We start from the raw sequence: 20,037 nt of genomic DNA, 5'->3' as shown, positions 1-20,037 counted from the left end.
TATTACTATTAAATCAAATTTCCATGAACTTAGTATAAAACAATGCAGATTTATTATCTTAGATTTCTGTGGTCAGAAAACTGACACAGGTCTCATTGGACTGAAATCAGGGTGTCAGCAAGGCTGTTCTCCCTTCTGGAAGCTCTTGGAGAATCTGTTTCCTTGCCTTTTCATTTCTAGTGGCACCTACATTTCTTGGCTGTTGGTCCCCTTTTTCCATCTGTAAAGCCACCAGTGTTGTATCTCTCTCACCTTTTTTCCACAGTTACAGCTCCTTTTGCCTCCTTCTTCCACATTTCAACACCTTTTTGATTACACTGGGCCCACTGGGGTATTTACAGCCCGCTAATTAGCAACTTCTGTTTCATCTGCAACTTTAATTTCCCTGTCATGTAACATATTCATAGGTCCCAGAGATTACACTGGTTAGCCTAATCTGCTGATCATCAGCTGCTGTTTCTGGACTCTTATCCCCCAGCCACCCAGGCCTCTGCATTTTCACCTGTCCTGCATTCCCCTCACATTTCTTGTTTAACTTTGTTTTTTTCTAGCCCTTAATGTTTATCAGTTGCTGTCCTGCTTTTGGAATTTTCTTTTGGTGACTAGATAACTTTTTTGTCTTTATACCCAGTAGTTAATATTCCAAAATTTTCTTCACTCTTATATAGTTATTTTGTAAGGAATAGATATCATTTCCTCATTCAGTGATTTGTTCTCATACAGAATGTGCAGCTGTCACTGCTAACAGAAAGAGGGATGGGTGAAGCAGTCCAAGAATTTGTGGATAAGGAAGAGAAAGATGCCATTGAGGAATTAGTGAAATACCAATTAGAAAAAACACAGCGATTTCTTAAAGAACGTCATATTGATGCCCTAGAAGATAAAATCGATGAAGAGGTGAGTAACCAATTTGGGTTTCCAGGTCTATTTAGACAGTTTCTCCTTAAGAGTAGCGCAGGCCGGCGCCACGGCTCACTAGGCTAATCCTCCGCCTTGCGGCGCTGGCACACCGAGTTGTAGTCCCGGTCGGGGCGCTGGATTCTGTCCCGGTTGCCCCTCTTCCAGGCCAGCTCTCTGCTGTGGCCCGGGAGTGCAGTGGAGGATGGCCCAAGTCCTTGGGCCTGCACCCCATAGGAGACCAGGAAAAGCACCTGGATCCTGGCTCCTGCCATCGGATCAGCGCGGTGCACGGGCCACAGCATGCCGGCCGCGGCGGCCATTGGAGGGTGAACCAACAGCAAAAGGAAGACCTTTCTCTCTGTCTGTCTCTCTCTCACTGTCCACTCTGCCTGTCAGAAAAAAAAAAAAAGAGTAGCTCTGAGCGGATGGGCATTCGGCATTCGGTGTAGCCATTGCTGCTTAACATGTCATCCAATATGGGATTATATGGTTTGAGTCCAGCTTCTTCACTGCTGATCCAGCTCTGTGCTAATGCATACCTTGGGAAGCAGCAGATGGTGGCTCAAGTACTTTGGTCCCTGTCACCCACATCAGACATGCAGATTAGTTCTGCAGGCATTTGAAGATTGAACAGAAGATTTCTCTGCATCTGTCTACCTTTCAAATGAAACCAAAAAGAGCGAGAGAAGAAATAAGAGTAGCTTTGAGTTTTTTTCTGATAGACCACTATTTATTTAACCTCTCTTATTTGTTTAGTTTCCTTATCTTTACAATTGAGATGAAAAACTGAAGATTTATATAATAAGTCTATAAAGAACTGAGGACAAAATCTCACATGTTTGGTGAAAAATAAATGTTAGTTTTGTTTCACATAGATAGTGTCTTCTTTTGAAAATCCTGAAGTGCTTGAAAATGAACTTTGTAAGATGAAAAATTCTGTGCATTTCAGTTTTGTCATAATTTTTATCAACATTTTGAATTTTATCTACAACATGCATTCTTTCTAAGCATAAAGGCAATGGAACTATTACAGCAAAAGCTTTTTAGATTTGATAACAAATCTAAAGAGACTCTAAAAATACATGTTATCAACAGTAGTGTCTAGGTAGTTGAATTATAGGGGATCACTTTCTATATTTTCCATAGCCCACCTAAGCAAAAGAGCAAAACATTGTTTTAAAACATGTTAAATGTTTGTTGGCATGTCAAAAAACTATCAAAAAGCAAAATTAAAGGATACTGTTATGAAGAAAACGTTTTTATGTGGACAGAAAAAAGTTAATACTACTAATATTAAAGAGTTCTTATAAATCTTAAAAATAATAGAATATTTTAAAAAGATAATGAATAATGGATATGGATATTTGGTTCACAAAAGAAATATAAATGGCTAATAATACAGGAGCAAAGAGACTCAAATGTATTTTTTGTCAGATTGACAAGGTTTTGCAAAAAGTGGTATTTAGCACACTGCTGATAAGAGTTTTACATTTGAACAGCTTTACTGAAAAAGAGTTTTGCAGTGTATATCAAACACCTTAAGAAAATTAGCCCATTAATTCAGCTATAGGAAATTTTCCCAAGAAAATAGTAAGAGATTTTTGTATGACATTTTTATCCACAATGAGGAATAAGTAGAAGTGTTTGGTATAATAAATTTTGGCACATTGCCAAGGCAGAATGCTCTGCAGCCATTTAAAATTAAATTTTTTAAGAACATGGAACAATATTTCCAATATAATATTAAATGGGAAAAGCATTCTAAGGATGCAGAACTATACACACTATGATCCCAGTTAATTTTCCTTTTTTTATGAGTGTTTCTGTACATCTAAGTAAAGGTTGAAAGAAAATATTCCAAACATGTTATCAACAGTAGTGTCTAGGTAGTTGAATTATAGGAGATCACTTTCTATATTTTCCATAGCCCATCTAAGCAAAAGAGCAAAACATTGTTTTAAAAACTTACTCCCTTCGACTTCCGTTTAAATTGTCTTAGTTATTGTGGTTCTCTTTAAACCTTATGATATCAGTGTGTAACTAGTATTCAATACTAGGTACTTTGAACATCCGGGCAGGTAATCCACACTCTAAAGCTAGTCATTCTCTGACACTTGTTATGTTGGATTTGTTCATTTTTTAGTACGGGTAGTTTCTTGTGTACCTGAAATAAGGCATGAGCATCGCAACCCAGAATAATGACTCCTGAGTTACAAAGTGTGAGAGTGTGAGTGTAGGTGTGTAGATGAGCCCTGGGTGGGTCTGCCAAATTCAAAATCAAAACCTTTATTTGCTGTTTACCTGTCAGTAAGTTATCTAACCTCTCTGTATCTCAGTTTCCTCATCTGGGTATAATGGGCGATGATAATAAAACCCCCTTCGTTATTGTGAGGATTGAAATAATCAATATGTGTAAACTCCCTAGATACTAACTCTAAGTCTGCTCAGTTTTTCACTGTCTCTTATTTCTCTCCTATGAATGACTTAGCACTTTTGTTAAGTGCTGCACACCACCTAGAACACTATTCTGTATTTTGTCATTTTTAAGAGATAATTATTTCTCTGTTTCCTCTCTGCTGAATCACAACACACATGCTGATATTTCTTTCAACTTGAAAGCAGGCACACTCTCAATTCCATTTCCCTTAAACTACTACCCTGTTCCTTTGTTTCTCTTGTATAGCAGAATTGCTTCAAAGAGTTCTCTCTATTTGCTGACTTAATTCTTCTCCCTCCACTTTCACTTAATTCCAGCTATTCAGGCTTTCTGCGCCATCATTCCTGTGATCAGGGTCACTGGTGACCTCTCTTACTAAATCCACTGTCAGTTTTCTGTCTGAAATCTCACGACCTTTTTTTTTCATTGGCTACCAGGACTGTCCCCTCTTCTGTTTTTTTTCTGCCTTTATGGCTGTGTATTCTCAGTTTCTGTTGTTGATTGTTCTCATGTTTCCAGCCTGTTAAATTAGAGTCCCCAGAACTCAGTCCTTGGATGACCCCTTCATATACCTGTTTCCTTTGTGATCTTATCCATCTTTCTGGGTTTGGTGATGACTTTCAGAAGCCTAGCCCAGGGCTCTTCTCTCAGCTCAAGACTTTCACAGCCAGCAGCCTGCTAGACGCTTGTGCTTGTATGTTTAGTAGCCATCTCAACCTTTTATTACTGTGTCTCATTCTGAATTGTTGATCCTCACTCTCTGCTCTCCCTGTGGAGTTCTTGTGGAAGTGCCATTCAGAACTTTACAGTCATGCTTAATCCTTTTTCTGTCACCTGTATCCTGACTATCTATAAATCTTTTTGACCTGACTATATCTGACTACTTCATTTTTTTTTAAGATTTTTTTTTAACTTTTATTTAATGAATATAAATTTCCAAAGTACAATTTATGGATTACAATGGCTTCCCCCCCATACCGTCCCTCCCACCCACAACCCTCCCCTTTCCCACTCCCTCTCCCCTTCCATTCACATCAAGATTCATTTTCGATTATCTTAATATACAGAAGATCAGCTTAGTATACATTAAGTAAGGATTTCAACAGTTTGCTCCCACACAGAAACATAAAGTGAAAAATAATAGATGATTTTTTTTTAAATGATGATGAAATCAGATCAGACCTATTGTCATGTTTAATCCCAGTGAGAGTCAAGTTGGGAGTTGATAATTTCTTTCTTTTTTTTTTTTTTACAGAGGATCAGTTTAGTATGCATTAAGTAAAGATTTCAACAGTTTGCACCCCCATAGAAACACAAAGTGAAATATATTGTTTGAGTACTCGTTATAGCATTAAATCTCAATGCACAGCACATTAAGGAAAGAGATCCTACATGAGGAGTAAGTGCACAGTGACTCCTGTTGTTGACTTTACCAATTGACACTCCTGTCTATGGCATCAGTAATCTCCCTATGCTCCAGTCATGAGTTTCCACGGCTATGGAAGCCCTCTGAGTTCTCCGACTCTTATCTTGTTTAGACAAGGTCATAGTCAAAGTGGAGGTTCTCTCCTCCCTTCAGAGAAAGGTACCTCCTTCTTTGAAGACCTGTTCTTTCCACTGGTATCTCACTCACAGAGATCTTTTGCCAGAGTGTCTTGGCTTTCCATGCCTGAAATACTCTCATGGGCTTTTCAGCCAGATCCGAATGCCTTTAGGGCTGATTCTGAGGCCAGAGTGCTGTTGAGGACATCTGCCATTCTATGAGTCTGCTGAGTATCTCACTTCCCATGTTGGATCACTCTCCCCTTTATTTATTCTATCAGTTAGTGTTAGCAGGTACTAGACTTGTTTATGTGCTCCCTTTGACTCTTAGTCCTTTCATTATGATCAATTGTGAACTGAAATTGATCACTTGGACTAGTGAGATGGCATTGGTACATGCCACCTTGATGGGATTGAATTGGAATCCCCTGGTATGATTCTAACTCTACCATTTGGGGCAAGTCAGCTTGAGCATGTCCCAAATTATACATCTCTTCCCTCTCTTATTCCCACTCTTATGTTTAACAGGGATCACATTTCAGTTAATTTTCAACACTTAAGAATAACTGTGCATTAATTACAGAATTAAACCAGTCATATTAAGTAGAACAGACAAAAAAACTACTAAGAGGGATAATGTATTAAGTTGTTCATTAACAGTCAGGGCTATGCTGATCAAGTCACCGTTTCCCATAGTGTCCATTTCACTTCAGGAGGTTTCCTTTTTGGTGTTCAGTCAGTTGTCACCAATCAGGGAGAACATATGGTATTTGTCCCTTTGGGACTGGCTTATTTCACTCAGCATGATGTGTTCCAGATTCCTCCATTTTGTTGCAAATGACTGGATTTCGTTGTTTCTTACTGCAGTATAGTATTCTAAAGAATACATATCCCATAATTTCTTTATCCAGTCTACCGTTGATGGGCATTTAGGTTGGTTCCAGGTCTTGGCTATTGTGAATTGAGCTGCAATAAACATTAGGGTGCAGACCGCTTTTTTGTTTGCAGATTTTATTTATTCATTTTGAGAGGTAGAGTTACAGATAGAGAGAGGGAGAGACAGATCTTTGATCTACTGGTTCACACCCCAGATGGCTCCAACAGATAGAACTGTTCTGAAACCAGGAGCCAAGAGCTTCTTCCAGGTCTCCCATGTATGTGCAGGGGCCCAAGTACCTGGGCCATCTTCCACCGCTTTCTCAGGCCATAGCAGAGAGCTGGATCGGAAAAGGAGCAGCCGGGACTAGAACCGGTGCCCTTATGGGATGCCAGCACTGCAGGAAGAGACTTTACCCATTACGCCACATCGCTGGCCCCCTGGCTACTTCTTACCACTTTCCTTGCTACCATTGGTCTAACATATCTCACATTTCTTAACCTGGATTTTTCCAGTAGCCTTGAAACTTCTACTCTGCCTTTCTTCCACTCTAATTCCCCTACCATGTCCCCAATTCAGTCGTCTGGTGATCCTAACATATTCTAGGTCTAGTCATTCTTACCTTTAAAAAGTCCTTATAGTTACTCACAAGGCATTATTCTATACAGCTTTCTATTACTTCTTTACCTTCATATCTGCTTCTTACCACAGCACTTCCTTGTTGTTTCTTAAACACCAAGCATGATTTTGCCTTTGTTCTTTTATACATATTCTTTTCTTTGACTGATTTTCCCCCAGTTTGCGGGACTCATTGCCTGCCTCTTAAAATCTTAGCTCATATATTCTCACTGAGTCCTTGTAATCAGCCTGTCAAGTTGTAACCGTTCCTTAGCACTCCTTACCCCTCATTGTGCTTTAATTTTTTTCAGTGCATTGATCCACAAGATTTCACAGGCTCAGATATTTGAAGGGATTCACAGTACTCCTCTGAACATTCTTACTGAAGGTTTTTATTTAAAGGTAAAGGATATAGTATTGTGAGAAAAGAGTATAGACAGGCATTTAGGATGTGAGAAACACCAGACATAAGCTCCCTGTGTCATTTTACACAACGCTTCCTGGATTGTATACCAAGTTTTCCCTCTTGTGTAATCAGGGGAATGCATGTTGAACATCATCTGCAGATGAACTAACCCTGGGGATGCCAGAGGCTCCTCAGAGATAAATGTTCCCAGTCCAGCTATAAATTGACTTTGGTTATAGACACCTTTCAAAATACAGTGTAAGTTCTTATTGTGTTACAACACCCCCACCCCATGCACACAATAGCTTGCCAACTACATGACAGTGGCACTTTTGATAATTTTGTTTATTGTTGTGTATTATTACCTGCAGTGGTGCATGGTACATAGTAGGTGCTGAATAAATACTGCATAGATGATTATATAGAAAGGACTTTCTCCAACTGTGTGGCTATATTATAAGAGCCTTATGAGCAGAATTCATTTAAAAAGGAATCTGTTGTGCCTGTCTTGGTACAAAGACCATGGTCAGTAAACATTTCCTATTTGACTGTTGACCCAAATGGAACTTTAGGGGCCCACATCCATAAGATACCATCCAGAGAGCCTCCTGGATGTCTTACTACCAGGTGCATGAGAGTAATTTGAACAGCGTAATAGATTTTTCAAGCCTTGTAAAGGAGAAATCTTTAAAAATTATTTCATGAAGTATAATACCCATTGGATATAAGGAATTTTTTTCCTCTGTAATTTGACAGTTTTTCAGTGAAACAGAACATTTTGGCAACACGTAAAATAATTTTGCTTAGGGCAGTATTTTTTTTAAGAGTATATTTTGGAAACTAATATAAGTTACTTGGAAAATGTGATTAGTCTTTTGGTGAGACAAAATATTTAAATTTCCAAGTTTTTTTTAAAAATAAGATTTACTTTTTTATTTGTTTTACTTATTTATTTTAAATTTTTATATAATATACACAAACTTCATGTATTTCAAATATACAGATTTAGGAACATAGTGGTACTTCTCATCCTACCCTCCCTCCTGAAAATGCTCCCAGCTTTCTTCCTCCTCCCTCTCCTATTCCAACTCTTAATTTTTATAAAGATCTATTTTCAGTTTACTTTATACTCATAAAATTAATCCCACACTAAATAAAATGTTCAACAAATAGTATGAAGAAAAAAAATACACTATTAAGTAATAGTAGAGACAAAGGCTATAAATGATCATTGAATATCAAAATGTCAGTTTCACCCCAATACATTATGTTTTAGGTACTCTGTTAGTTACCACAGATCAAGGAAAACATATGGTATCTGTCTTTTTGGGACTGGCTTATTTCACCAAGTATAATGGTTTCCAGTTGCATCCGTTTTGTTGCAAAATACAGGACTTCATTTTTTTTTTTTTAACTGCTGAGTGGTGTTCTGTAGCATAAATAAACCATCATTTCTTTATCCAGTCATAAGTTAATGGACATCTGTGTAGATTTCATATCTTAACTATTGTGAATTGAGCTGTAATGAATATGGGGGTACAAATAACTCTTTCATCTGCTGATTTCATTTTGTTTGGGTAAATTCCCAGGAGTGGGATGGCTGGGTCATGTGGTAGGTCTGTATTAAGATTTCTGAAGTATCTCCATAACGTCTTCCTCAATGGCTGTACCAGTTTACATTCGTACCAACAATGGATTAAGATACCTTTTTTCCCACATCCTTGCCAGCATTTATTGTTTGTTGATTTCTGTATGAGAGCCATTCTTACTGGAGTGAGGTGAAACCTCAGTTTGGTTTTGATTTGCATTTCCCTGATGGCTAGTGATCCTGCGCATTTTTTCAAGTGTCTGTTGGCCATTTGAATTTCCTCTTTTGAAAAATGCCTGTTCAATTCCTTTCTCCACTTCTTAAATGTTGTTTTGTTGTTGAGTTTCTTGAGCTCTTTATAGATTCTGGATATTAATCCTTTATCAGTTGCATAGTTTGTAAAAATTTTCTAGCATTCTGTCAGTTGCTTCTTCCACTTTGCTGAGTATTTCTTTTGCAGTGCAAAAGCTTCTCAGCTTGATGTAATCCAATTTGTCAGTTTTGGCTTTGATTGCCTGTGCTTCTGAATGGGTCTTTTCTAAGAAGTCTTTGCCTGTTCCAATATCCTGCAAAGTTTCCCCAATGTTCTCTAGTAATTTGATGGTATTGTTGTAGTTTTAGGTCCTTGATCCATGTTGAGTGGATTTTTTTGTGAGGTGTAAGGTAGGAGTCTTGTTTTATACTTCCGCATGTGGAGATACAGTTTTCCTAGCACCATTGGTTGAAGAGACTGTCCTTGCTTCAGGGGTTGGTTTTTTAGCTCTTTTTCAAAGATTAGCTGGTTGTAGATGCGTGGATTAATATCTGGAGTTTCTATTCTGTTCCATTGGTCTTTACCAGTAGCAGGCTGTTTTGATTTATAACTGGTATTGTGATGCCTCTGGCTTTGTTTTTGTTGCATATGTTATAGAGATTCTTGAGTTGTTAATTTTAAGCTTCATTCCATTGTTGTCAGAAAAAGTGCATGATGTGATTTTGGTTTTTTTGAATTTGCTGAGACTTGCATATGATCTATCCTGGTCTACGCTGGACAAAGTTCCATGTACTGATGAAAAGAATGTGTATTCTGCAACTGTGGGATGAAAGATTCTGTAGATATCATCAGTTAGGTCCATGTGGTCCATAGTATCAATTAGCTCTGTTGTTTCTTTGCTGATATTTTGTCTAGTTGATCTTTCCATTGATGAAAGTGGGATGTTGAAGTCTCCGTTACTATTGTGTTAGAGTCTATGTCTCCCTTTAGATCCATTAACATTTGTTTTAGCCAGGCACCCTGGCATTGGGTGCGTATACATTTATTATAGTTACATCTTCCTGTTGAATTGATCCCTTAATCATTACATAGTGCCCTTCTTTGTCTTTTAGTAATTTCTGTGTTAAAGTCTATTTTGTCTGATATTAGGATGGATACACCTCTTTTCTGCTTTTTCCATCCTTTCACTTTCAGTCCTTGTGGATCTTGTTGGTAAGGTATGTTTCTTGCAGGCAGCAAATGGGTCTTTTTAAAAAAATTGTATTTAAGTTATACAAGTTTCATGTATTTCATATATACAGATTTAGGAACATAGTGATACTTTCCACCCTACCTTCCCTCCTACCCATGCTGGAACCCTTCTTCCTCCTTCTCCTTCACCTATGCCTACTCTTTAATTTTTACAAAGATCTGTTTTCAGTTTATTTAATGATCCTTGAGGTTAACCCTATACTAAGTAAAGGGTTCAACATATAGTATGAAGGAAAAAACACCATTCCTCAGCTGAAGCGACAGGGGCTGTAAACAGTCATTGAATCTCAGAATATCTGTTTCACTCCAGTAGATTACATCTTAGGTACTCTGTTAGTTACCACAGATCAGGGAAAACATATCTGTCTTTTTGGGACTGTCTCATCTGACTAAGTATAATGGTTTCCAGCTGCATCCATATTGTTGCAAAAGACAGAATTTCAATCCATTCAGCTTTTGGCCATTTACATACTAGATTACTATTGATAAGTAATGATTTGGCCCAACCATTTTTCCATGAATATTCCTATTGTTTGCTTTGTATTTCTTTTTTTTTCCTTATTGGGAGATTTTCTGCCTTCGCATTCTTTGATAATAATGATTATTTTTCTATGCTCCTGTGTGTAGCAACATCCTTAAGCATTTTTTGTAAGGCTGGTCAAGTGGTAACAAATTGTTTTAGTTTCTGTTTGTTATGGAAGGTCCTTATTTCACTTTCATTCATAAATCATATCTTTGCCTGGTACAGTGTTCTGAGTTGACAGTTTTTTTTTTTTTCTCTTAAGACTTAGACTATATCTCTGCATTCTAGCCTATAGGGTTTCTGATGAGAAATTAGACTGTGGGTCTAATTGGAGATGGAGAGCCTCTGAAAGAAATTATGTTTCTCTCATATAAATTTTAGAATCTTTTCTTTATGTTTTACTGTGGAAAATTTGACCATTATGTGTTGTGGTGAAGATCTTTCCTGGTAATGTCTATTAGGAGTTCTGTGTGCACTGGGTACTTGGACTTCCCTTTTCTTTCTCCAAATTAGGAAAGTTTTTTTCTGTAATTATTTCACTAAACAGGTCTTCTAATCCATTCTCTCTTTGTACACCATCAGGAATTCCTAGGACCCATATGTTTTTCTAATGTCTTTTTTTTTTTTTTTTTTTTTTTGGTCTGACTGAAAAATTTCCGAAAATTTGTCTTCTAGCTTGGATATTCTTTCTTCAGCCTCACCAAGTCTGTTGTTAAGCCTTTCAAGTGTATTTTTATATGACATATCGAATTCTTCATTTCTAATATTTCATTTTGATTTCCCTGCAGAATCTCAATTTCAAGGGAGAATCTTTCATTCATGTCATATATGGATTTCTTTAATTTGTGAATTTGCTTCTTATTGCTTCTGAGTAATCCTGTGATTAATCTTTTAAATTCCATTTACAGTATTTCATCAGTCTCTTCATTGTCACATTCTAATATGGAAGTGTTGTTGTTTTCTTTTGTAGGGGATCATGTTGTCCTCCTTGTTTTTGTTTCTTGAGTTTTTGCATTTATTTTTAGGCTTTATCACCAGTGGTATAGGCTGCTGCAGTATGATCTGACTTCACTCTCCTAAGCTGGTACTTTTTTCTGGCTCTCGGCTGCTGAGGTCATGTGTTGTGTCCATGTTTGTGCTACATATCTGTACCTTCCACACCATTCCATGGCATTTCTGTTCCCTCCATAGAATTTCCACTGTGGTTTTTTTCTCTAACTGGCCCCTGATAGTGTACTTCCTGCACTTTTTTTTTTTTTTTTTACTATTTACCCCTACCCTAGCCTAGAGCAATATACTCTTCCCCATTCCACCATCTTAAAATTCATCACATTCATCAAGATTTATTTATATATTTGAAAGGCAAAACAACTGAGAGAGAGGAAGAGATAGAGCTCTTCCATTTGTGGATTCACTCCCAAAATGGTCACACCAGCTAGGGCCAGGCTAAGCCAAAGCCAGGAGGCTGGAACTCTGTCCAGATCTTCCATGTATTTGGCAGAGCCCAAATATTTGGGCCATCTGCTGCTGCTTTCCCCTAGCAAATTAGCAGGGAGCTGGATCAGAAGCAGAGCAGATGGGACTCAAACTAGCACTCTGATAACGGATGCCGACGTTGCAGCTCATGTTTTAATTAGCTATGTCCCAGTGCTGGACTTAAATTTCTGAATTTTAGGTTAAAATGGAAAAATTTCTTAATTAATGTAGTTCATTTGTATTTATGTTAACAGGAATAAACAACATGTTTGGATTTATTCTATTATCTAGGTTCGTCGTTTCAGAGAAAGCAGACAGAAAAATACTGATGAAGAAGATGATGAAGTTCGAGAGGTAATTTTTCTGTTGTTAATTCCTATGCTTATGCATCAGTTTGTTAAACTCAATACCGACAGGTTTGTTTAGAATAATCAGTCCCCAGGTATGGTAGATAGAAGTGAGCAAGTGTTAACTGAAGGTAACTGCCTTTGATTTATTTCAGTTCAGCCTGCAAATATTCTCTTTGCTGACATTACTCTTTTTCTTTTGCTGTGGTCTAAAATGAATTTATGTGTTGGGGGGGCATGTACAAGAGCACTTGTTAATATGTTATCTAATTGCTGTCATTGCATCCTGTGGATGTAAGCTGCAGTCTTACCCTGTGGAGTTAATATTATGCTGTACAAAAACAGAGAAACAGTGTTTTGGTTAGTATTGTTACCATTGTTAAATAGACAGTTTCCATTATCCCTTTTAAAGTGTTACAGTGAGCTAGAGCACCATCATCACTGTCTTCTCGGTCTCTATATGTTAAGAGGGACAAGTTAACAACCATTTGTTTAAGTTTTGGGTCAGTAACTGAAGCCTAACTGAAATGTAGTTTCTTATTTTCTGATTGTCTATAGTGTTTATGATCGCTATCTGGTATTTACAAGGTTATTTTATAAATTATTTATACTAGGGTTTTGTCTTGATTACTTTAATTCAGCAGACGTTTTTAGAAAAAAAAAAACATTTATTTAGTTAAAAAGCAGGGTTATAGAGGGAGAGATCTTTTATTGCTGGCGCACTCCCCAAATAGCTAGAATGACCAGGGCTGGGCCAGACCAAAGCTGGGAGCCTGGAACTCCATCCTGGTCCCTGACATGGGTGGCAGGAGCCCAGCTTCTTAGGCAATTGTACTGCTTTCTCAGATGCATGATCAGGGATCTGGATCAGAAGTGGAGCAGCTGGGACTCCAGCTTGTGCTTTTATGGGATACTGGCATTGCAGGCAGCAGCTTATCCCACTGAGCCACAGTGCCAACCCTAGAGACCTCACTTTTATAATACAGTAATTCCCTTGATAATTAATTGCTATACTGATCCATGAATGATCTAATCTATTCATGAGGCAGAGCCTTTGTGACCCTTTCACTTCCCAAAGGTCCCATCACTCACAGGATGTTAACATGTGACCTGGAGATTAAGTTTCCAGCACATGAAATTTCGGGGATCCATTCAAATCAGAGTACTGGATAGTTTTTCAACATGCCATAGGATGTTACAAACTTCTTCATTCTCAGCATACTATTTAGAACTTAGGTAATAGAATTTGATAACTTCCCCAAGCTATAATTCACAGCTTTGCAGAATCGTTTAGCTCAGAATATGAAACCCACTACTGTGCATACTGAATAGACAAGCAAAAGTGTTAAAGATAAAAATTATAATTTACAGTCTTGTGTTCATACAGAAAAACTCTCAAGTCTTTAATTATAAGTTCACATTTAAATAAAGGGCCAAACAGTAAATATTAGGCTTTACAGGTTATATACTCACAGTGGCAAGAAAATAGAGAAATTGGAACCCTTGTATATTGCTGATAAGAATGAAAAATGGTATAGCTGCTGTGGAAAACGGTATGGTGGATCTTCAAAAACTGACACGTAGAATTACCATATCATCTAGCAATTGCACTTTTAAGTATATGACCAAAAGAATTGAAAGCCAGAGACTCAAATAGCTGACAGCTCTAGAGGCCCAAGATTAGTATACTAGTGTTCTTAACAGCATGATTCACAAAAGTCAAAAGGTAGAAATAACACAAAAGTCCATCAATAGATAAATTGATCGATGTAATATATAAAAATGCAGTGGAATATTACTCTGTCTTTAAAAGGAGTGAAATTCTGATTCATACTACAAGATCGATGATTGTTGAAAATATTAAGGTTGGGGCCAGGGCTGTGGCGCAGCATTAAAGCTCTGGCTTGCAATGTCAGCATCTCATATGGGCACCAGTTGAGTCCCAGATGCTCTACCTCCAATCGAGCTCCCTGCTAATGGCCTGGGAAAGCAGTAGAAGATGGCTCAAGTCCTTGGGCCCCTACACCCATGTGGGAGACTCAGAAGAAGCTCCTGGCACCTGGCTTCGGATTAGCTCAGCTCTGGATGTTGCACCATTTGGGGAGTGAACCAGTGGATGGAAGACCTCTCTCTATTTCTATAACTCTTTCTTTCAAATAAATAAAATAAATCCTTAAAAAAAATCAAGATCAAAAAAGCAGGTACAATAGGAAGAATGTATGACTTCACTTATATGAGGTACCTAGAGTAATCAAATTAATACAGACAGAAAATAGAATACTGGAGTAGAGCCTGGACTCTGACTCAGGCATTCTGTATGAAATAGGGAATCCCAAGTAGTGTCTTTAACTGCTGCTCCAAATTCTTACCCTTCTTCATAATTTTATAGTGAAAAAAATAAGGCAGGTAGTTAGAAAATAACAAATGTTCACGTGAATGACTAGATTAATAATTGTTAGGATGCTGCATTATCTGCTAATGTGTACTTTCTCCTTGTTATCCCTCTTAGGCTATAAACAGGGCCAGAGCTCTTAGGTCTCAGTCAGAGGACTTGGCTTCTGCTTTTAGTGCTGATGACCATATGAGTATAGATTTAGCAGAAGAGATGGCTAATGACTCCGATGACAGCATCTCGGCAGCAGCCAACAAAGGAAGAGGCCGAGGAAGAGGTCGAAGAGGAGGAAGAGGGCAGAATTCAGCATCGAGAGGAGGGTCTCAGAGAGGAAGAGGTTAGCACTGAATATAACCGTGTACACTTCAGACTTGACAGTCGAGTGGGAAATACGAATTGTATCTTGTCAGAGTTAAGAGTTTGTATTTCTGAAACAACGCTTTAAAGATGTATTTTCATAATGCATAAAGATGGTCCTGTATTTTGAATGGCCACATATAAATAGGGTTAAATTACTCTTAACATACTGTTTTTTTTAAGCTTTAATGTGTTTCAAGCAGTATCTAATGGTCATATGTCATATTCATTCTCACATGTAGAAAGTAATAATGAAGCAGATTGGAGTTGTTAAAGAAAAATAGTTGACTAATAATGGCCATTTACAGCAGGAAGAAAACTCCAGATCATAAAAATACTGTTGTCACTGTCATAAGGTACAATGTGTTGATAAAAAGGTGCTCTTAAAGTTTGTTTAAAAAGAAAATTACCAAAACTTGATCTCTAAAAGCTTTCATTAACTTTTTTTTTTTTTTTTAAAGATTTATTTATTTGAAAGGCAGAGGTGGAGGGAGGGAGGGAGAGAGAGGTCTTCCATCTGCTGGTTCACTCCCCAAATGGCTGTAGCTGCCAGTGTTGCACCAATTCGAAGCCAGAAGCCGGGAGCTTCTTCTGGTCTCCCATGGGAATGCAGGAGCCCAAGAACTTGGGCCATCTTCCACTGCTTTCCCAGGCCATAGCAGAGAGCTGGATCCAAAATGGAGCAGCCAGGACTAGAACCAGTGCCCATATGGGATGCTGGTACTGCAGGAAGAGACTTTACCCATTACGCCACAGCGCTGGCCCCTTCATTAACTTTACTTGCCGTCATTTTATTAAATGTGAACATTTTTTGTCATTGAATAGCTTAAACAATAGAAAATGTTCATCCAATGACTTTTTTTTTTTTTTTTTTTTTGACAGGCAGAGTAGACAGTGAGAGAGAGACAGAGAGAAAGGTCTTCCTTTTCCGTTGGTTCACCCCTCAACGGCTGCTGCGGCCAGCACGCTGCGGCTAGCACGCTGCGGCTGGCACACCGCACTGATCCGAAGCCAGGAGCCAGGTGCTTCTCCTGGTTTCCCATGCGGATGCAGGGCCCAAGGACTTGGGCCATCCTCCACTGCACTCCTGGGCCACAGCAGAGAGCTGGCCTGGAAGAGGGGCAACCGGGACAGAAATTGGCGCCCCGACTGGGGCTAGAACCCAGTGTGCTAGTGCCGCAGGCGGAGGATTAGCCTATTGAGCCGCGGCACCGGCCCCAATGACTTCTTGATATATAAGTTTATCCTTAGGCATGTATAATTTTTTTATTGAATATTTATCCATAGAAATTTTAAGCTGATAAATTAGATAATAGTTTAGTCAAAAATATCCAGGAAGAGCAAACCTCATCTTTTAATGATAATTACTTTTTTTTAATCCTTACAGTTACAAAATGTTTTTATAAATTTTATTTGGGACAGTATGAACATGTGTGTCATAAAAGTAGTCTCTGACGATTGGTCAGACTCTGTAGATGTTTCTTCTCATTTATGCCTTTGGCTTTTTACAAATAACTGTTTGACATAACTTTATTTAGCTTTTATTTTGGTGGTGGTTTTAAAAAACCTTCTGTACTGGGCCAGTGCTGTGGCGTAGTAGGTGGGGCTACCACCTGCAGTGCCGGGATCCCATATGGATGCTGCTCCACTTCAGATCTAGCTCTCTGCTATGGCCTGGAGGAGCAGTGGAGGATGGCCCAAGTGCTTGGGCCCTGCACCCATATGGAAGACCGGAGGAGGCTCCTGGCTCCTGGCTTCAGATTGGCACAGCTCCAGCCGTTGCGGCCAGCTGGGGAGTGAACAGCGGATGGAAAACCTCTCTCTCTCTGCCTCTCCTTCTCTCTCTCTGTAACTCTGACTTTCAAATAATGTAAATAAATCTTTAAAAAAAAACCTTCCATACTGATGAGATTGTAATTGCTCTTTGTTGGAACAACAGGTACTGGTCTGGAGACTTCTCGAAGCAGGAATTCAAAGGCTGCAGTGTCAACATCTAGAAATATGTCAATTATAGATGGTGAGTGATTGTCTAGCACCTATTTATAAATTCCAGCCTAAGAAGACCTAGGAAATTTCCATGTGTAACCTTCATTTGTTTGTGTTAAAATCAGTGGGGAACTAAAAGGCCGTTAAGATCCCAGGGTAAATTATTCTTTGAAAGATCTTTGCCATGCATCAGAGCTTCTGAAGAGGTTATGCCTTAAAGGTTACTTTCATAATTCCTTAGTTTTAGACAGATTTGATCATAATTTCTCTTTGACAGAGCAATCAGAAAAGCATAGAAAAGTGAGGCAGTTGTTACCAACAACAACAGAGAAAGAAAAGGAAATTTCTCCTATTGAAATGCTTACAGTAACTTTTCTGCATCTGTCCATCTCTGCTATCAGTGCAGAGAATTTGTGTGAACTATTTAGGGAAATTATATTTAGGATTCTTTGAATTAGTTTTGTGTATGTTCTGTGGTCAAAAAATTGGCTTTAACCTAAGAGGATATGTTAAACTATACTTAATATTATAGTATATGAGACCAACCTAAGTTGTTAGATTTACAAAATATATGTTAAGATAGTTAATGAGTTTTCTTGCAGGCTTCTAGTGTTTATTCATGTGCATTTTACTTACATTAATGTATCTTATTTAAGATTATTATCTCCTTTTTATATCCAGGATTAATTTTTTTTAAAGATTTATTTATTTGAAAGTCAGAGTGGCAGAGAGAAAAAGAGAGAGAGGGAGAGAGAGAGGTCTTCCATCCAGTGGTTCACTTCCCAACTGGCTGCAATGGCTGGATCTGCGCTTATCTGAAGCCAGGAGTCAGGAGCTTCTTCTGGGTCTCCCATATGCAGAGGCCCAAGGACTTGGGCCATCCTCCACCACCTTCCCAGGCTATAGCAGAGAGCTGGATCGGAAGTGGAACAGCCGGGTCTTGAACCAGTGCCTGTATGGGATGCTGGCGCTTCAGGCCAGGGTGTTAACCCACTGTGCCACAGTGCTGGCCCCAGGATTAATTCTTGACAATTTGGAGAGTTAGACTAAATTTCTTAGAAGTTAAATTTTCAAGGGTAAATATAAACTGCATTTATGTTCAAAAGGACAACTTGCACAAACAGAGTCGTGAGAAGTAAAATAAACATAGATCAGTAAGAGCCATGTGGGGTAGCCTAATTGTTCAAACCTAGTGATGTCTCAAGCAGGATTATATAAGAGTGCATCTCTGCAGTAAAGATATTCTTCTGTACTGCCATTGAGCACATCATGCCAAGAATTCTATGCTTATCCTTGGAGCTGTATTTCAAGAAAGGTCTCAACTGTATATGATTGTTCAGAAAAAAACCCAGGCAATAACAAAAAATGGTTGAAGGAACTTGAATAGCTAACCTGGGAAAGACTCATGTTTTTATAGAGATTAAGTTCTTTCATGTGGAAGGTGGAATAGAGTTGATTTGTTTAGTCCCAAAGGCAATGATTTTTTTTTTTTTTTTAAAGATCTGTTTATTTACTTGAAAGAGTTACAGAGAGACAGAGGCAGAGGCAGGGAGAGAGAAAGCCTTCTGTCTGCTGGTTCACTCCCAAATGGCCACGATGGCCAGAGCTGAGACGATCTGAAGCCAAGAGCTTCTTCTGGGTCTCCCACATGGGTGCAGGGACTTCTACTGCTTTCCCAGGCCATAGCAGAGAGCTGGATCAAAAGTGGAGCAGCTGGGACTTGAACTGGCACCTGTATGGGATGTTGGCACCACAGGCGGTGGCTTTACCTGCTACGCCATAGTACTGGCCCCTGCAATAGTTTTAATCTACGTACATAGCCATATGAATTTTCTAAGAATCTGATGAAAGCTGTGTTTCCTCTCAGTAAATACTTACCTGTAATTCCATTCAATTTTAAAGGATTCAGGTACTGCCATGAAGCCCATCCATGTTCTCCGGATTAAAAATTTATGGTTCAGTGAGAATGGATGGGAAAAGCTAGAAACATACAATTTAAGTGTGTTATCTGATAGAATGGACCTGGAAGATTTAAGAACACGTTTGCTGCTCTCATTTTATAAATATAGGAACTGAGCTAAGCAATTTGCCCTTGGTTGATAAAACTACTAATAGTACCAACAGTAGCTAACAATTCATGAAATAGTAACTGAATGCCTCTTAACAGCACTGTGGGCTTGGGACTTACATTATTCTTGTTTTACAGAAAAGGGAAGTGAAGCTTTGAAAAGATAGGTAAATTATCTACAATCTCATAACTAGTCAGTGCTAGAACTTGGATTGATCCCATATTCTTTGGCTTCCAGAATCAGTAGTTGACCCCTATACTAGTTTCTAGAGCAATGTAATATTAGAAATCTAGCTGCTGGTTCTTCATAGAGGAGTCTTTGCATTATACAGAATGACCTATCTAATTAGTTACAAAGTAAGTTCTTTTGGAAATTTATATTCATTAAATAAAAGTTAAAAAAAAAAAAACAAAGTAAGTTCTTACTCCATTACAGGAAGGTTCAGCATTTACTGGATGACAGCTGACAATGGAGAAAGGATATGTATACCAAATCGATAATGGCTTGTAAGGAACCTTCGTACCAAAAATTCAGTTGCTGTATTTTCACTCAGATATTATTGAGTACTTCAGGAGAGCCTCTTAAGACCCTTAGCCTTTGACTTCAGGAACATGTTCCCTTTGTTGCCGTTTCAGAAGCGGCATTCAGAAAGATGCTTTTCTTTCACAGGCATGTCCAATATAAAAGCAGCCAAATGGAAGAAAAGAAAAGGCAGCGTGATGTGTTATTGTAAAGTAGGCTGAGGGCCGGCACCACGGCTCAATAGGCTAATCCTCCGCCTGCGGCGCCAGCACACCGGGTTCTAGTCCCGGTCAGGGCGCTGGATTCTGTCCCGGTTGCCCCTCTTCCAGGCCAGCTCTCTGCTGTGGCCCGGGAGTGCAGTGGAGGATGGCCCAAGTGCTTGGGCCCTGCACCCGTCTGGGAGACCAGGAGAAGTACCTGGCTTCTGGCTTCGGATCAGCGTGGTGCACCGGCTGCAGCGTGCCAGCCGCGGCGGCCATTGTGGGGTGAACCA

At 38.8% G+C, this 20,037-nt stretch overlaps 1 protein-coding gene across 4 annotated transcripts in view; it reads left to right on the top strand.

Moving 5' to 3' along the window:
- The window catches only part of MRE11 (MRE11 homolog, double strand break repair nuclease), an 85,507-nt gene that overhangs the window by 35,240 nt on the left and 30,230 nt on the right, over nucleotides 1-20,037 (top strand). For all 4 annotated transcript variants that reach the window (XM_008262535.4, XM_002708627.5, XM_008262533.4 and 1 more), the window contains exons 13-16: nucleotides 724-897; nucleotides 12,163-12,225; nucleotides 14,728-14,947; nucleotides 16,907-16,984. In XM_008262535.4, coding sequence (XP_008260757.2) covers nucleotides 724-897; nucleotides 12,163-12,225; nucleotides 14,728-14,947; nucleotides 16,907-16,984 — 535 coding nt within the window. The remainder of the gene's footprint in view (nucleotides 1-723; nucleotides 898-12,162; nucleotides 12,226-14,727; nucleotides 14,948-16,906; nucleotides 16,985-20,037) is intronic.

This window comes from Oryctolagus cuniculus, chromosome 1 (genome assembly GCF_964237555.1).
Source record: "Oryctolagus cuniculus chromosome 1, mOryCun1.1, whole genome shotgun sequence".
Classification (NCBI taxonomy): Eukaryota; Metazoa; Chordata; class Mammalia; order Lagomorpha; family Leporidae; genus Oryctolagus; species Oryctolagus cuniculus.
Note: the sequence above shows the minus strand (reverse complement) of the source record. Positions and strands in the feature narration are given on the sequence as shown.